Source organism: Drosophila hydei, unplaced genomic scaffold (genome assembly GCF_003285905.1).
Source record: "Drosophila hydei strain 15085-1641.00,03,60 unplaced genomic scaffold, DhydRS2 tig00000243-arrow-arrow-pilon, whole genome shotgun sequence".
Classification (NCBI taxonomy): domain Eukaryota; kingdom Metazoa; phylum Arthropoda; class Insecta; order Diptera; family Drosophilidae; genus Drosophila; species Drosophila hydei.
Window position 1 is genome coordinate 311,673 of NW_022045693.1, and position 15,409 is coordinate 327,081.

General features: G+C 46.7%; 3 protein-coding genes across 3 annotated transcripts; 2 read left to right on the forward strand and 1 right to left on the reverse strand.

Annotated features, from left to right (window-relative positions):
• The first annotated feature begins 2,277 nt into the window (after positions 1-2,277).
• On the forward strand, positions 2,278-5,498 carry LOC111597412 (DC-STAMP domain-containing protein 2-like). The gene is made up of 10 exons (XM_030223622.1): positions 2,278-2,516; positions 2,570-2,880; positions 2,940-3,200; positions 3,303-3,516; positions 3,672-3,825; positions 3,880-4,357; positions 4,780-4,885; positions 4,966-5,040; positions 5,110-5,247; positions 5,304-5,498. The coding sequence occupies exons 1-10, from the start codon at positions 2,299-2,301 to the stop codon at positions 5,401-5,403; spliced, it is 2,055 nt and encodes a 684-aa protein (XP_030079482.1). The 5' UTR covers positions 2,278-2,298; the 3' UTR covers positions 5,404-5,498.
• A 132-nt stretch (positions 5,499-5,630) lies between these two features.
• Positions 5,631-8,939, forward strand: LOC111596887 (DC-STAMP domain-containing protein 2). Its single transcript, XM_023311337.2, has 10 exons — positions 5,631-6,134; positions 6,447-6,757; positions 6,816-7,076; positions 7,132-7,499; positions 7,555-7,723; positions 7,777-8,085; positions 8,371-8,482; positions 8,544-8,612; positions 8,673-8,810; positions 8,866-8,939. The coding sequence occupies exons 1-10, from the start codon at positions 5,845-5,847 to the stop codon at positions 8,915-8,917; spliced, it is 2,079 nt and encodes a 692-aa protein (XP_023167105.2). The 5' UTR covers positions 5,631-5,844; the 3' UTR covers positions 8,918-8,939.
• Positions 8,940-10,863: 1,924 nt separating this feature from the next.
• LOC111596889 (WD repeat-containing protein 78) lies at positions 10,864-13,463 on the reverse strand. The gene is made up of 5 exons (XM_023311339.2): positions 13,198-13,463; positions 12,913-13,137; positions 11,417-12,852; positions 11,150-11,362; positions 10,864-11,092 (listed from the first exon to the last, which is right to left on the reverse strand). Exons 1-5 carry the CDS (start codon positions 13,390-13,392, stop codon positions 10,879-10,881), a joined length of 2,283 nt encoding a protein of 760 aa, XP_023167107.1. The 5' UTR covers positions 13,393-13,463; the 3' UTR covers positions 10,864-10,878.
• Between the last annotated feature and the right edge of the window lie 1,946 nt (positions 13,464-15,409).

A 15,409-nucleotide genomic window follows, 5' to 3' on the forward strand; every position in this document is an offset into this window, starting at 1 on the left:
TCCAGTTAGAGTCCAAGGTGCAAGGAATTTTGTTTGTGTTTAATTTTGTGCAAGAGATAAAGAGAAAGAGGGAGAATGACGTGTAGTATCAAGAGAATTTCCACTTAGAGTCCAATTGGTTGATATTGCAGGGAATTGCTTTTGAATGTGTGTGAGAGAGATGAGGATAGTGGGAGTGGAAGCTACTTAAATAGAATACAGATAGCACATGAAAACACAGTTAGAATCCATTTGGTAAGGAGTTGCCTGCATGTCTGCGAGCGAGCGTGAAAGAGAGGGAGAGAGTGTGTGTGTGTTAGTTATATATCGTAATTAGAATTCAATTGACAAACATTGCAAGGAAGGAACGAAGGAAGGAAGAGAGGTCAAGAGAGGGAGAGAGAGAGTGTGAATGTTATTTAGTTATGGCAAATTTTTAGTGCAAAACATTTAGCCGATAATCAATATAAACAGACATATTTATATCTCTATATATGTATATATAGCCAATATTATACGAGTTTATACATAACTAATTGCATATATACATACATACATATATATATCTGTATATCTGTATATATATGGATATATATGTTGGAACAGTTCACATTGTATATTGATAAATTCGTGAGCGAATCGATCCGTTTTATCCAAGTTCAATCTCTAGGGGTGCTAGACTGAGTTATATATATATATATACGTATATATATATATATATATATATATATTACATAAGTATATAAACATATATATATATGTGTATATCTATATATATATATATATATAAACGTAAAAACTCTTAACGTAAACGTAATTCAATTACCTTTTGCAAAAGAATAAAGTATCAAATACACCAGACTAATTTGCAATCTATATGTACAGACCTACATATTTGTATACCTATATACATATTATACATATATATATACATACATTGATATATATATACATAAGAAGTACTTATATATACATGCATTATTAAGTTAAAGACCTTCCATAAACCTGGCCCTAAAGCTACTTTGTAAAACCAGATACACACACTCACACACATACATACACAGACATACGTACATATATATACATATACATATACTATATATTTACATATATAGATTTTAAGCAGAAAAAACAACTATAAATTATTATGAGCATAAAATAACAACACGCAGTCTCTACACTCACAATTCCTAAGATCGAAAAGATATATATATATATATATATATAAACTGTCAAAATTCGACTGCAATGTTGTACTTTTCAGCACGTAAAAGAAACAGAGAAACTAAAACTAAGTTCAAAACATAAAAGTTCGTTACATTCAGCGCGCATTCGCGCGCAGTTTGAAAAAAGCAAATTTCCCCTGAAACAAATTTTCTCCCAAAATGATCCCAACATAAACTAACTATGTAATATTCGCAAAGCAAAAACGGAAATACAGTTTGTTAATGAAAATTAAGGTTTGAGAAATGTAAAAAGCGTTGCCTGTAAGTGGTTCGATTCGATTGAGAATAAAAACTAAAAGAGCAAGTGAAGCAACAGAGAAGAAAAGAACAAGAGAAAATGCGCCAAGTGTTTTAATTTTAACGGCCACGCTGTGGCATAGCAGGTAGCTTCTGTCAGTGTTGCCAGACGCTGAAAAATTCGAATAAGTGCGATATAAATTTCAAACTGACATAGAGCGAGACAACTATATGTAGCATTGCAGTGCTATAACGGCGTGCTTATGACATCGCGGCATGGTGCGTGTCTGAACTGAATTTTGATGTGCAGAAAATACTAAAGTTAATACAAAGTACAAAGTACAAAATATTTAACTGTTTAATAGACATTAGGCCAAAAGAAATGCAATTCTTCTTGTGCTTTACCTTAAATGCAATTTGCATTGATTTCTTAGCTTATTGAGAGACTAAGAGCTAAAGTCAACTGATATAATTTGAACGGCCAATCAATGTCATAGCAGTTAGTTTTTGTATGTGCTGCCAGCCGCTGAATAACTCACAATGTCAGCGAGCAAAGCAGGCAGTTATTTTGTATAACAATATTATACTGGCGTAGAGCGAGACAGCTATATATAATAATATAACATATTTTATAACATGGCTGTGTTATAGCAGCATGCTTATGATCGGCAAGGTCACTTGGCGCGCGTTTGAATTGAATGTCAATGTGAAGCAAATATTTTCAATTCAATAAAATGACAAATATATAAGTTAGTTCGTTTTTTATAGGCAATGCACAGATAAGAATCCAATGGGAAACTACATTTATTCCTGTTGCTTTGCTTCAAATGTCATTTGCACTGATTTCTTAGAAATTATGAAAGATTTCGAGTTAAAGCCACATATATCTGAAGTTTGGCCTTTGAAATGGATAATACCGTTGGTCATCTGTGGCTACCTGACGGGCATTGGACTCATCCTGCTCTGGTACGAATTGCAGCCGGCGCACAAAACACGAGATCTGACGCAGCTGTCGCTGCTCTACGTCTGCCTGGGGCTGCTCTGCACTACGATGCTCTTCTGTCGCGCCGTGCGGTGAGCCAGTGCATCCACTTGTAGCTCCCATCTAATCCTCGCCTGCCCTGCAGCTGTGTATTGACTCTCGCACTACCTTCTCTCGGCAGCAGCCGAGGACGCGCTCTGCTCATCACTTTCGCCTTCTTCTTGGCTGCCCGCGGACCCATCGCCAATATCCTGGCCAATTTGATGGTATTGCTGCGCAGCTTGGCCTGCGCCCAGGAGCTGCTGCGCCAGGCCCTGGGCCACATGATGGATGTCATTGCGGAGCCGGTGCGCGCCGTGCACATGGCCATCGAGCTGTTGATGGACGAGCTGCGCCGCGTGATGCGACAGCTGATGGAGCTGCTGCTGCGCATTCAGAGCTATCTCCTGCTCATCAGTGAGTCCCTCTCCCTCTCTGTGCCACGCTCTCTCTGATTACTTATGCTGCGTTTGCAGTTGACACCTTCAAGAGCTGCGCTGGCTGGCTCAAGGCTGTGCTGGAGCTCTGCAACTCGGAGCTGGGCACGCCCTGGGCCCGCTGCCAGAAGGCGGCAAGTCGAGCGATGCTCAAGTGCCGCGCTCGACTTGGCGTCCTAAAGTCTCTCTGCTACGCCACGAAGCTCTTCCTGGCTCTTTGCTATCCTGCCAAGCTGGTGGATGTCTTTTGCGCTGGCGTCTGGGATGGCAGCTGGGCGATCGTGGACACCATACTGGAGCGTAAATATCTTTCCCTCTCTCTGTCTTGCTCTGTTTTCTGTCCTCTTATGTAAGTTCTGCTTGACCTCTACTCTCTTTTGCCTCTCCCTCTCTGCTCTCCAGGCTACTACGAGTTCGTCGCTCACCTGGAGCAAATGTTCGATGTGAGCATCAGCTTCGAGCATGACTTCTACTTCCACACGAATGCATCCAGGAACCTGTCGGATGTGGGCGAAGAGATCATTCACGATATCAAAGTGCGCCTGCGTCCCCTTGTCCTATTCGACAGCTGGCTGGATTTGCTATGCTGGATCATGGTGCTGTTCATCTTTATCAAGTAGGTGGCATCTATCAATAATTGATTGATTGACTGACTGACTGACTGACTGATATAGAGACTAGAAACTAGTCTTAAGTAGGTCTTCAGGTCATCCTGGCTCAGTCTCCTCATAAAGCTCCGCCTTTTACTGCTCATTCAATTCTTAATCACAGATCCATCTATTTCTACCTGCGCTACATGCACAGCCTGAAGTATCAAAATATGTATCTGACTCGCTCGTTCTATGCGATCGATGCCAAATGCCGGCAGAAGGGCGAGCCCGCAGTGCTGCCGCTGCAGCGTCTGGAGCATTTCAAGTACCTAAAGGTGAGAGCTCTGCAAATATTGATCCTTTCACCTATACCTGGAGCCTCGCTGCAGCTGAGCAGCCTTCGTCTGACAGCCATTGAGTATGTGTTGCTGGCGGAGAGTGCGAGTTTAATGTGCAACACGTGCCTGCAGCTGGGCTGCATTTGCCTGGTGGACTTCAGCGTCTTCTGGCTGCTGGACATGATCACGTACTACGGCGAGGAGCAGAAGGATATCGAAATACCGCCCTTTCTCGATGTGCAGGTGGAGGGCGGCGGCTTTGTGGGCGATGTGATGCGGGGCGTGGCCAATGCCTTTCGGCCGATGTCGCAGAAGACGCGAGTGGACTCCAAGAGCTGCCTGCCCGAGCCCGTAGAGCCCGCCTATCGATATTACATTGGCATCCTAGTGCTGTGTCTGCTCGCCTGGTTCATTCTAGTCGCGGAGCCCTATTTACTGCGACTGCGCCATGCGATCATGGAGCGCTACTACCCGGAGCGAGCGCATGAGCGCGCGCTCTACCTGCACAGCAAGATCCTTGCGAAGAGAGGTCTGATCCACAGTTTATATGTTATAGGTGCAGTTATATAGCTTAATTATCGGCAGATAAGTTCATTTGTATATTTGTGACTCATGAACTAGTTCTGTTTTGCTGCTGAACTAGTGCTTTGGCTCAGTTCGTAAGCAATTCAATTGAATATCCATAGATGTTCTGGTTCATAGAACTAGTAGCTCCTGAACTTATATATACATATATAGAATCGTTTATATAACTAGTCGAAAACGAAGGTTCATCACGGAACTGACTCGTTTCATGAATTGAAAGTATAGTTCATCACTGAACTGACTCATTTACTAGTTCATTTCAAGTAGCTTTTCAATTGGTCCGACTCAAGTCGACTTAGTTCTGCTAGCATATAGTCTTGTACGATATATATCCATTGCAATCTGATCTATTCTCACTGCTCCTAGTCAGCTTCCTTAAGATGATGCGCCGCAAGATAAGAGCAACGTTAAAGTATCAAAAGGACGGCTGCTGCAACTGCTGCTGGGGTTGGATTCGTACAAAATTCTGCTGGTTCGTACTGCCCCACATTGAACTAGCGCTCTTCCCCCTCTCTGTTAGTCCTCTCTTTACATTCACTTCTTGCTCTTCAGGTGCTGCCGTTGCCTCTGTCGCTCGGGTGGTCCGCGCAAGGAACGGTGCCTGCTGTGCGCCCAGCTGTTGAGCTCGTTAGTGTAGTACCTCGATAGACTCAATTCAAGTCAGTTTCAACAGGGACTACCTACTGCCCTTTACAGCTCGAACCGCATACAGTGCGACACGCCCGAATGCCCCGGCCTCTACTGCCAGCCCTGCTACAGCGAGTCCAAGCACCAATGTTGCCTCTGCAAGCGGCCCATGGACTATGGCGACCACAGCGACATCTCCGAGATTCAGTAAGCTTTGCTGTAGACTTCTATGGTATCGCTCAGCCAGCTAACCGCTCTTTCAGTGACTCCTCCGATGACCCCGGCACCGAATCCTATGGCCAAATACGGAAACGGACTTACTGTGCCAAGTATCGCAAGGAGGAGGGCAAGAAGAAACCATGAAGCGAAGCGAAACGGAAGTTCAGGAGATGCGCTGTTTAGGTATTATACTGAAGTCCTTGGCGTAATACAGTCTGAGCTAATAAAATATTTGTAGTACAGCTAAAAAATGCTTCTCTGTTCACTGTTCTACGGGATATGCGACCTTCATAGCTGTTATATGAACCTGGTTGCCTTGCCTTGTCCTGGCCTTCAAATGTTTAGTGCTAAGACGGTTCGACAAGCTTTTCGTTACGGCCTTGACTCTTATGTCAAGTGAGCTGGAAAATAGTCAGCATATAGTTTGAATCCATCGGGGAATGAACGGTCGGAAGCAGGAGCAGATCGCAAGACGCAGGCAACCGACTCGAGTGTAGCTAAACGTGGCTAAACTTGATTTCCTTGGGATCGTTCGTAGGCAATGCTTGTTGACTAGTTGGATTCCAGTTGGTTTCCAGACATAGAATGAGAAGGATGCATTCGTCTTATCGATCTTTTGATAGAAGCCAAGGAGCCATTTATCCCATAGAGTCGGGCCCCAGTCACGATCCCATTCCGGAGCCGAAAGAGCGCGGGAGTAACTTTGGCAATCTAATGATCTTTGCGCTAATTGGCTACATATCGGGCATCCTCTTGATCCTCGCTTGGTATGTCATCGACTTTGGCAGGGAACGCAAAGAATTGAGCTTGAAGTGGCTATGCATCGTGCTTCTTGGACTCCTGTTTCTGATAGTCATCTACAATCGAGCTACCAAGTACGTAAGGCTAGATGTTAATGTCTGTAAGCTCTGTTAAGTATGTATCATATATTTTTTATATCTATCTGGAGTATATAGTATATCTATCTATCTCTCTTCTATCTCTCTTCTCGCTCTCTTCTAGCTTTCTTCTAGCTCTCTTCGATCTTTCTTCTATCTGTCAATCATCTATATTCTTTGCATTCAATTTCTCCTCCATCTAGCTTCGACCTGTCTCCAATCTTTCCTCCATCTTTTCTCCATCTTTTCTCCATCTTCCATTCATCTCTTATCTATTTTCAATTCCTCTTTCATCTACTTCCCATGCAGATCCATTGGCGCATTATCCTTGATCTCCATTTTAGGTTACGCAGGACTTGAGCTAAGCGTTTGTCTGGCCTTCATCCTTGCTGCCCTGGGTCCTGTGACCAACATAATGGCGAATATAGAGATAATGGCGTACAGTTTGTACTGTGGCCAAACGCTGCTCAGGGCGGCGCTGACGCCCATGCACGAGATCATGGGCGCGCCTGTCTACGTGGTCGAGCAGGCGGTCTACAGCTGTTTGAGCCAGGTGAGAAAGCTAATGGACCGCGTGGACTCTGTGCTACGGGGTCTTGAGCAGCCTATTATGCGGCTCTGTAAGTGAGATCCCTATGACCACATGTGATTGAACTGTAAGGCATGTGCCCTTAGCAGATGCTGGCTACAAGGACTGCGATAGCTGGCTGTTGCATCAGCAAAGCTTCTTCGAAGCTCAAATGGGTTCGCCGTATGATCGCTGCTTGGGCGCTGGCACGATCAGCATGCAGGACTGCAAGCTGAAGTTCAAGGATCAGCCGTCCGCCTGCGGTCTTCAGAACCACTTCGAGTGGTTCTGCTCGAATCTAAAGGATCTGCCCAGTTTCTTCGACGTTCACCTGGAGGAGCAGCAGCAGATGGTCGAGCAGGTGTTCAGTCGTAAGTCCTAAATGCTCCTTTGAGTGAGCTTTCAGCAGTGGCGCTCTGTTCGCAGGGCCTTCGCACATGTTCGCCAAGATCCGGGCCATGTTCGAGGTGAGCATTACGTTCGATCACAATGCCAAGTCCGGTGAGACGCCTGACGCCTTGGGCAGCGCTCCCGATCGCCACATGGCCACTGACTTTGACCGGCAAATGCAAGTATTTGGGTTCATCTATATCTGGCTGGCTGCCGTGGTGTTGGTATTGATGGTACTGCTGGTGCTGCACGCGATCTGCTTCCACATGAACTACTTGAGCAGCCTTCATTATCGCAATTTCTATTTGACCAGGGATTTTTTTGAGATCAGCAAGGCGAAGCCGACCGACTTCTCGCCCGATCTCCTGCCACTGCGACCCAACGAACGGAAGATCCTTGTCGCAGTCAGTAGTTTCTAGATCATGTCAATCGAGCACTTGCTCCAGCTTCTACTTGCAGCTGGGCTCTTGGCGCCTGTTGGAGCGCGAGGCGCGCCACTCCAACGCTTCCCTAGTCCTTTTGATCATCATCAACTTGCAGCTCCTTACAATTTGCGTGCTCGACTATAGCTTATCCTGGATGCTGGCCGACATGACTGTGCACTTGCACAAGACACCCGAGCTGCAGCGTAGGCTCTGCACAGATCTGTGCGCATCTCAACTATATACGCCTTCTCCTTAGCTCCTGCATATACGAAGATTGTGATTCGAAGAGGCGGACTGATCGCTGATATTCTACGTGGCTTGGTTCAGGCCTTCGAGCCCCTGTCCAAGAATCTGATCGTGGACATACAACACTGCTTGCCCCTGCCTAGGCCACCCTCGTTTGTGCGCTACTGGGAGATTCTGATGCTGTGCCTGTTGGCCTGGCTTCTGCTCATCGGCGAGCCACTCCATCATCGGCTGTGCCACAAGATTATGTCCATGTTTTATCCAGCCCATGCCAGACATCGTGCCGCTTTACTACATGAACGCCTGCGTTATTCTAGAGGTAGAAGTGCATATTGTCAAAAATACTATTCACAAAGCTCATAGAGCTCTTCTGAGGCTTTTTCGAAGGAAGTAAGGCTGATAGCTCAATCGGCAGCTCTTTAAAACATGTGTAACTATATCTAAGAGAACCCTAAGGCTTTCTTAGGCTGTTCTTGCTCTCCTAAGTCTCTCCACCCCTCCTCTATCGTGTAAGCCTCCGTCTATGTCTATAGCCATCTTTATATCATTATATATTTATATATTTATCTAGCTGACTTTTAACTGTCTTTCTTTCCCCTCTCAGACCTGTTTCCACGTCAAGCTAGACGACGGGCGCAATCGCTTAACTTTTATGCCTCGGATGACTGCAAGTTATTAAAACATTTGTTGGCCAGGCTAAGTGAAATCTTATACAAGTGTGTAAAGCTCATGCTTTAGAGTATATCTCATGTAAACTTCCTTTGCTCCTCTTGCTAGACTAACCAAAGGCTACCTTGGCGCCTACAAGGGCAAATACTGCATTGTCTGCAATTCAAGGCTGACCTCGTAAGAGCTATCCCTCTTGACTCTTGGTAATATTCGATGTAAAATGCTTTCTGCTTGCAGCAATAATTACGTAGCCTGCCAAACGCCCAACTGCAAAGGCGTCTTCTGTGAGAGGTGCTTCTTGGACTTAAGTTCCCAATGTCCGCTGTGCTCTGCTCGGCTACGATTTGACGATGTCTCTCATGTATCCGACGTTGAGTGAGTATGAACTGGGCTCTAGATGTATATCCATATGATCGCCGATGTGTTGCAGGGACTCATCTGACGAAGCTGAATGCGAACCAGAATATGATATCAGATTTTAAGTAATTAAAAGAAAATTCTGGATTGGAACAGTTTTTTAGACAAGGAATCAAAGACTATTCGACTGTGAGCTGTAAGCCTTAGCTATAAGACAAGAGTGGAACTAATTGAACAGGTCACAGATAGCTGCTATATAATGTAGAGCAAGTCTAGGGAATGTCAGGGAATAGCAATACATTCATCCCTTTCCTCTCCCTCCCTCTCTCTGTCTCTCTCTGTCTTTCACTTCAAGTGAAGTCGTGCTCCGTCGTGCTTATTTGCCCATCTCTAACGCATCTGGAGTTCCATTTCTTTTTTTGTAATCGGCAAAACATCTTTCTTTTTCTCAGCGACCAGCCATCCAGCTGCAGACCTTACTTGGCGCTGGGAATCTCAGCGATTCTGATGAATCGCAGCTTTTATTTAGCAGAAATGACATTGCGTCTGGCTCATCAGCTTTTAGGCCCATTCGCTCATCGTCGTCGGCGGCAGTGACTTGTTCTGGTTTGACTTTGTCATGGCCATCTACAGCTACTGTCAGCTCGTTTGTCGCCTTGTCAAGGCGCTTGGCCACGACCCGCTGCTGCTGCTGCTGCTGCTGCTGCTCGCGACCATTGTCCAGTGGGCCATAACACTTTGTTTTCAATTTGTGTGTGCTGGGCCGCGCCACGCCCCCTTTCGTCAAGCGACATTGTGGACATTGCTTGGCGCACATGTGGGCAACAATTAAATGTTCATTAAATGCGACAAGCACGACAAGCCCCACAACAACAACAATTAAGGCAGCCAAGGATTGGCTGTCTGCTGATGATGACATCCTCAGACGGCTCGAGACGGAGACGGAGCCTGAGCCCGCGACTACGATCGGGTCCAGCTGGAGGAATGTGCTGTGTAATTTAGAGCCATAAGCGATGGTGGTCCAGCTACTCTCCCCTTTCTCTCTCCCCTTCTCTACGCCAATCCCTTGCTTATTTATGGGCCACAAATTTTGACATTTATTTCTAACTTGGGCAAGCATATAAAAACTGTAACACGCTTTTTATCTCGGCGGTCGGCGTTTGATCCGCTTTACTATTTCTACTCATCTCGGCTGGGCTCTTCAATAAATTCTCTTAATAAATTCCCTGTTCTTTTCAGCTGTGTGTATGCTAATGTGTACACAAGTGTTTATTTGTTATTTAACACCCGGAGAAACCACACACTGACCACCATCGTCGGCATTCGTCGCTTGACATTTAAGCCGCACTCGACGATCTCCGCTCGGCGGGTCATCGTAGCGCTTATTTGATTGGGTTCTGGGGTTCTTGGGTTACCTGCCTGCCTGTTGAAACCTGAGCGGAACTGCTCAACGGTCAGCCTATCAAAGCCTCCACTGATCCAATTGCAAGCCGTTATTGAGCAACATTTAAGGGTTGCAAATAAGCTGGATCGAAGGCTTTAACAGTTTTGTGCTTTGTTGGCGGTTAGCGTGAAGCAAATACCTTGAACTCGAACTGCTGCAGTCCTTAGCTCATTTGTGGACAAGACGCCTTGCCTGTTGAGCGTCGAGAGAGGAGCAGTTTAGCTTATCCGTTGGTGTGTAGAGAAGCTCCTTAGGACATCCAAGCCTTAGGTAATCTAAGTTACGATGCATGTCTAGTCCTTTTAATACTCTTCTTTAGGTTGTTCTCCATTACTACTATAGACTCTCCTCACGAATTCTAGAGTATATCTTCCTCATCAATTTTTATACCTCTTTAATATCTAAACTGTTTTACCATCCAGTGAAACCTTGGATATCTCCTAATGAACTCGGCTAAAAAGCCATATTACCTCCCTTCTCAGAATAAAGTATATGCTCAATCCTAGTCTGTAACTATCATAAGCCATCATCTATAGCACGTCTAAGCCAATTACCCTGCGTAGTAAGCCCTCTGAAATTAGCCTCAATACGAGATTTTATTTATAATGCTAGACCCATCGGACACTACTTAATATGACACATTTAGGTCCTCACAGCCTTCTTATTGGGATAGCCGAAGAAGCCAATGCTCTTGAGCTCAATGAACAATTCCTGATCGTTGCCAATGGCTCTGTAAATGGCTTTCTCCAACTCGTCGTATTGAAAGTGGGGCGAAAAGGGCATATCGTTGAGGGCCTCAAACAGGACGTTGCCGCGCTCATTGCCCACGATCAGAACTGTGCCGCTGTTGGAGAATCTGCAAGAAAGGCAGGCATGCAAATGCAATTACAGGGTATCGTCTAGTCGGTCATACTGAGCAATTGTGTTGTAGGAAGAGTCCAAATCGTGTTTGCCCATGGGCTTCAGTATGTTGCGACGCAGATCCCAAATGCTGCACGTGATCCTATTGAGAGACACTATGATTGTGGAGTTTATGGGACTCCACTTGGTCCAGTGTATGGGCTGGAAGTCATCGAGAAGTTCGATCAGAGGTCGGGTGATGCCATCCACCCAGATGCGCACATACCTGGAAGCGAAATGAGTTTTAGAAAATGGCTCAACGAATTAGAGCTGGCTCTACCAATCGTTGCCGCAGGTGAGAAACAGTCGGGGCGACCAGGGCGAGAACTCCATGACATTGACGGCGCCATCGTGGCACTTGAGCACCTCCAGATATTGATGCTGATAGTTGATGGAGCACTTGTGTATGCAGCCCTCGTCGGTGAGTATATAGTAGATGTCGTTGTCCACCGGGTGCGTGGTGATGTAGAGCCCTTGTGGACGCCTGTTGGCGGCGACGGTCATGATCGGGGAAATGGGCACGTGTATGCCCTCCGGATGGCCTTCGATGCGCTCCAAGGTCATCTGCGTGAAGCCTAAGAGATAGGGGCTTTTGCCCAGATGGAAGCGAGTCACCGAACCGTCCTGCGACAGACTGAGAAACGGATCTATCTCGCCCACATCGTCGTTGCCGACCTGCTTCAGCCAGCGTATGCCGACCACAGGAGCGCACCCCGGCGAGGTGCTGCGCTGGGATACAGCAATGGGCATATTGCTGTCGTCCGCCACATCTCTCACCTCGACGCTGCCATTGTACATACCAATGGCGATGAGCGACGGCAGGTAGGGCGAGAAGCAAATAGCCGTGACGGGATTATTGTAGTAGTAGGCACGCTCCGGCTCACCCGGATTCTTAATGCTCCACACGAACACGTCGCCGGTGGAGGGCACATGCTGAGAGGAGAAGGAGAACAGGCCATAGCTGATGGCCACAATGTCGCTGTTGGTGTAGCAGAAGCTGATGTCGCTAACCGCTTTGCGGTCGTCGTTCGGGTTGCTGGGTATCAGACGGAAGAGACACTTCAGGGAGTACTTGTATTGGACATCCGTGGAGCTGCGATCCAGTTTCTTGAAGTTGCGAAACCGCTGCATGCCCGAGTTGTAGTAATTGCTGGAGAGAGTGCGTCCAATGAAGAGTATGGCCTTCTTGAATGCCGGGCTCTTAAAGAGCTGTTGAGTCACCGAGCGCATCTTGGATCGCTCATTGGACTCCTCCTCTATAGCGGTCGTGTTCCGCATGTCCCCAGTTACTATGGCAATCTGGCTTTGCATGTGCGGCGTTATCTGGGTTTGCTTGTTTACCACGCCCTGGAGTGTGTCGTACATCTCAAAGTTGGAGACATACGAGCCAACGGTGGCTTGGCTCACGAAGATCGTATTGACAGCCCGAGAGTTGGTCAGGACTATCTCCGTTTGGGCATCGTTATCGGAGCGCCGACGCACCTTACCCTTGCCAACGGTTAGATAGTCGTAAAGCCGATTGTCCGTTTCAACTGCGTTGCCCTGATCAGAGCCCTTGGCCACAGTCGAATTAATCTGTGCATGCAACTCGATGAACTCGGATTTGCGTATCGTTATCTTGACAAAGGACTTCGTGAAGGGCACCGGCATGTGCATGAGCGACTCCTCGTCCCTCGGAACGGCAGACTGATCAAACACAATCGTCTCAAAGATAATCTAAGGTTGAAATGCCAACTATATACTGGTGTCAGGTAAGGTGGGACGACTCGGTCTTACGCCATTTATCAGCTCGTCGATTGACTGCTTATTGCCACCCACTCCGCCGCGCATGCTCGACCTGGTCTTCGAGCGCAGCATGCTGCCCCGGGAATGATACAGCGGCAGCATGGAAATGTCGTGCATCAAATGCAAGTTAAATTTCATAAATTGGTCTGCATACGGCGATTCGGACAAGGAATGCGGCGTATAGTCGACTTCTTCGCCATTAACGACCTCCGTTACCTGTGGGCAGATGCAGGCATTAGCTGTAGCTGTGTCGCGAGGCGTGGCACCTCAAGTCACCTTGAATTGCGAGCGGTAATCAATATCATTGTTGATCTCCACTGCATAGTAGTGCATTTCCCGTTTCTTCGGCACAAACGATGAAGCCGGTGCCTCGGGTGCAACCATGACGGATCTCTTGGCTGTCTTGCGATAGACCTCGCTGGGCTTCATTATGCTTGACGTGTCCATTTTGCCATTTGCCGAATTGTTCATGTCTGTTGGAGAAGTCTAGTCAAGTCTAGTTATAATACTTGAACTTCGAGCGTAGACATTCGTTTGATATGTTTGACTAGGCAAAACTTGATGGTTTTGGAAGTGATTTGGAACTCGGTTGGCTTTCCTTAAGAGCAACCGAGACTCTGCCTAACGATTTTCAGGCAATTAGTTATGCGAACTGCTATCATTTTTATATTAAGCTCCAGGAGTTGAGCTCCGGCAGCTCACGTGGCGTACGAACTTCCCCTGCGTTGTGCGTTAGATAAAAGCCAGATAAAGCTAACACTTTGCCCTGGCTAACAACCACCGAGTCAGCGAGTCAGCGAGTCAGTTGAGAAGGACTCGACGTTTCAGTAACAGTTGAACCCGCGGGCCGTGCAAAGCAAAGTGGAGTAAAGCAAAGTTTTTACGCGTAACAAAGCCAAACCGGAATTAACTCCGACGTAAAGTTCGTGTTTAAGTAACGGCATATATTTCGGTCTAATTGATGTGGTGTTAGACATAAGATAAAGTCGAATATCAATAGCCAAGCAGCTAATTACGAGCATGTCCATTGCACAACAACAACAACAACAACAACTTGAATTGGCATTGCCTTCAATGGATTGCCAAAGTGAAAACCAACTACCAGAAAACTCAATTAGGAATGTTGCAAACACACAGACGACGTTGGCTAAGTCGCAGCCGCAGCCTGCGGCAGCAGTCGCAGCCACAACACCAACTTCGACTGCTGCTTTGGTCAAGCAGCAGCAACAGCAACAGCAACAGCAACAGCCGACGCAGTACGTCATAAATTCAGTGCCAATGCATGCCAAGGCAACCACCGCCGGGCTCATCTCGGGCGGCACGCTCCATCTGCATCGAGTGAAGAGTGCGCAGGTACGTGAAATATGACATTAATTGAAAGTTCAGCCGCACACGCGGATGCACTTCCAGATTGAGCAGCACGAGGTGTGCTCAAAGCAAGTCAACAATTTGCAGCTGAGTTACAGAATGCATCTCTATTCATAGGGTATGCAGGGTATGCTGTATGGGTATGGGTATGCCATATAGATTGTGCTATGCACTCTGTAACGAAAGGCCCAGCTGAGTTGATCTTCTCTGTTCCTCTGTCTGCAACTTCATCTGCTCCTGCTTCGATCCCTTCGTCTGCTCGTCTGCGTGCAATACTGTATTGTGCAGGGTATCTGCTAGTTGGCACTCCCGATGGAACTACTCTTATTGTTATTCTTACTTCTTACTTTGCATAACGTTCTCTAGTAAAACCTTAAGACTAATAGGAGCAATAGATAAAATATGTTCGCACGTATATCCAAGAGTCGAATAGCCCTAGCTCATATCTGGCTATCTATCTACAGCTCGCTCACGAACTCATTGAACCACCCTACCTCCTCCACATTCGTGAGCTCAGGCTTATGTATGTATGTATCTGTATTTATGTGCATGTGTATGTATGTGTGCGTGCATAGACACCTAGCCACAGTGCAGGGTGCGTAACGTAAATTTGTGAATCTGTTGTTTTTTTTGCTTTCCTTTTTTGCCGGCACCGGCAGCCGCCGTCGTCGTGTCTGTCCTGTCCCAGGCCTTCGCTGAATGGGGCATGCGTGTGAGCCTGCGCTGCATGTAGCTGGAGAGACTGACGAGGCTGGCGATGCTGCCAAGCAACGTCATAGCCATGTTATGTAAACATTCAAAGGGGGTTAGAGTGGGCGGCTGATGACGACAGCAAAAAAAACCGAAGCTACGCAGCTGCCAATGCTGAGTGCCTGATGCTCGATGGAGTTAGCCGGGCTTGGATGCTGGCCATGGCTGTTGGCAGTTAGAAATAAGTGCCGCGTTTTTTACAGCCGTTTCTGCTGCTGCTGCTGCTGCTGCTGTATCTGATGCTGCTGTCAAAGTCACGTCATTCATCAGATGCGCTGTGATGCGAAATGAATTTGTTGACGCCATTCAAAGTGAATTTATGATTGGGGTGGGTGCCACAGCAATAGCATACAGTATACAGCATACATAC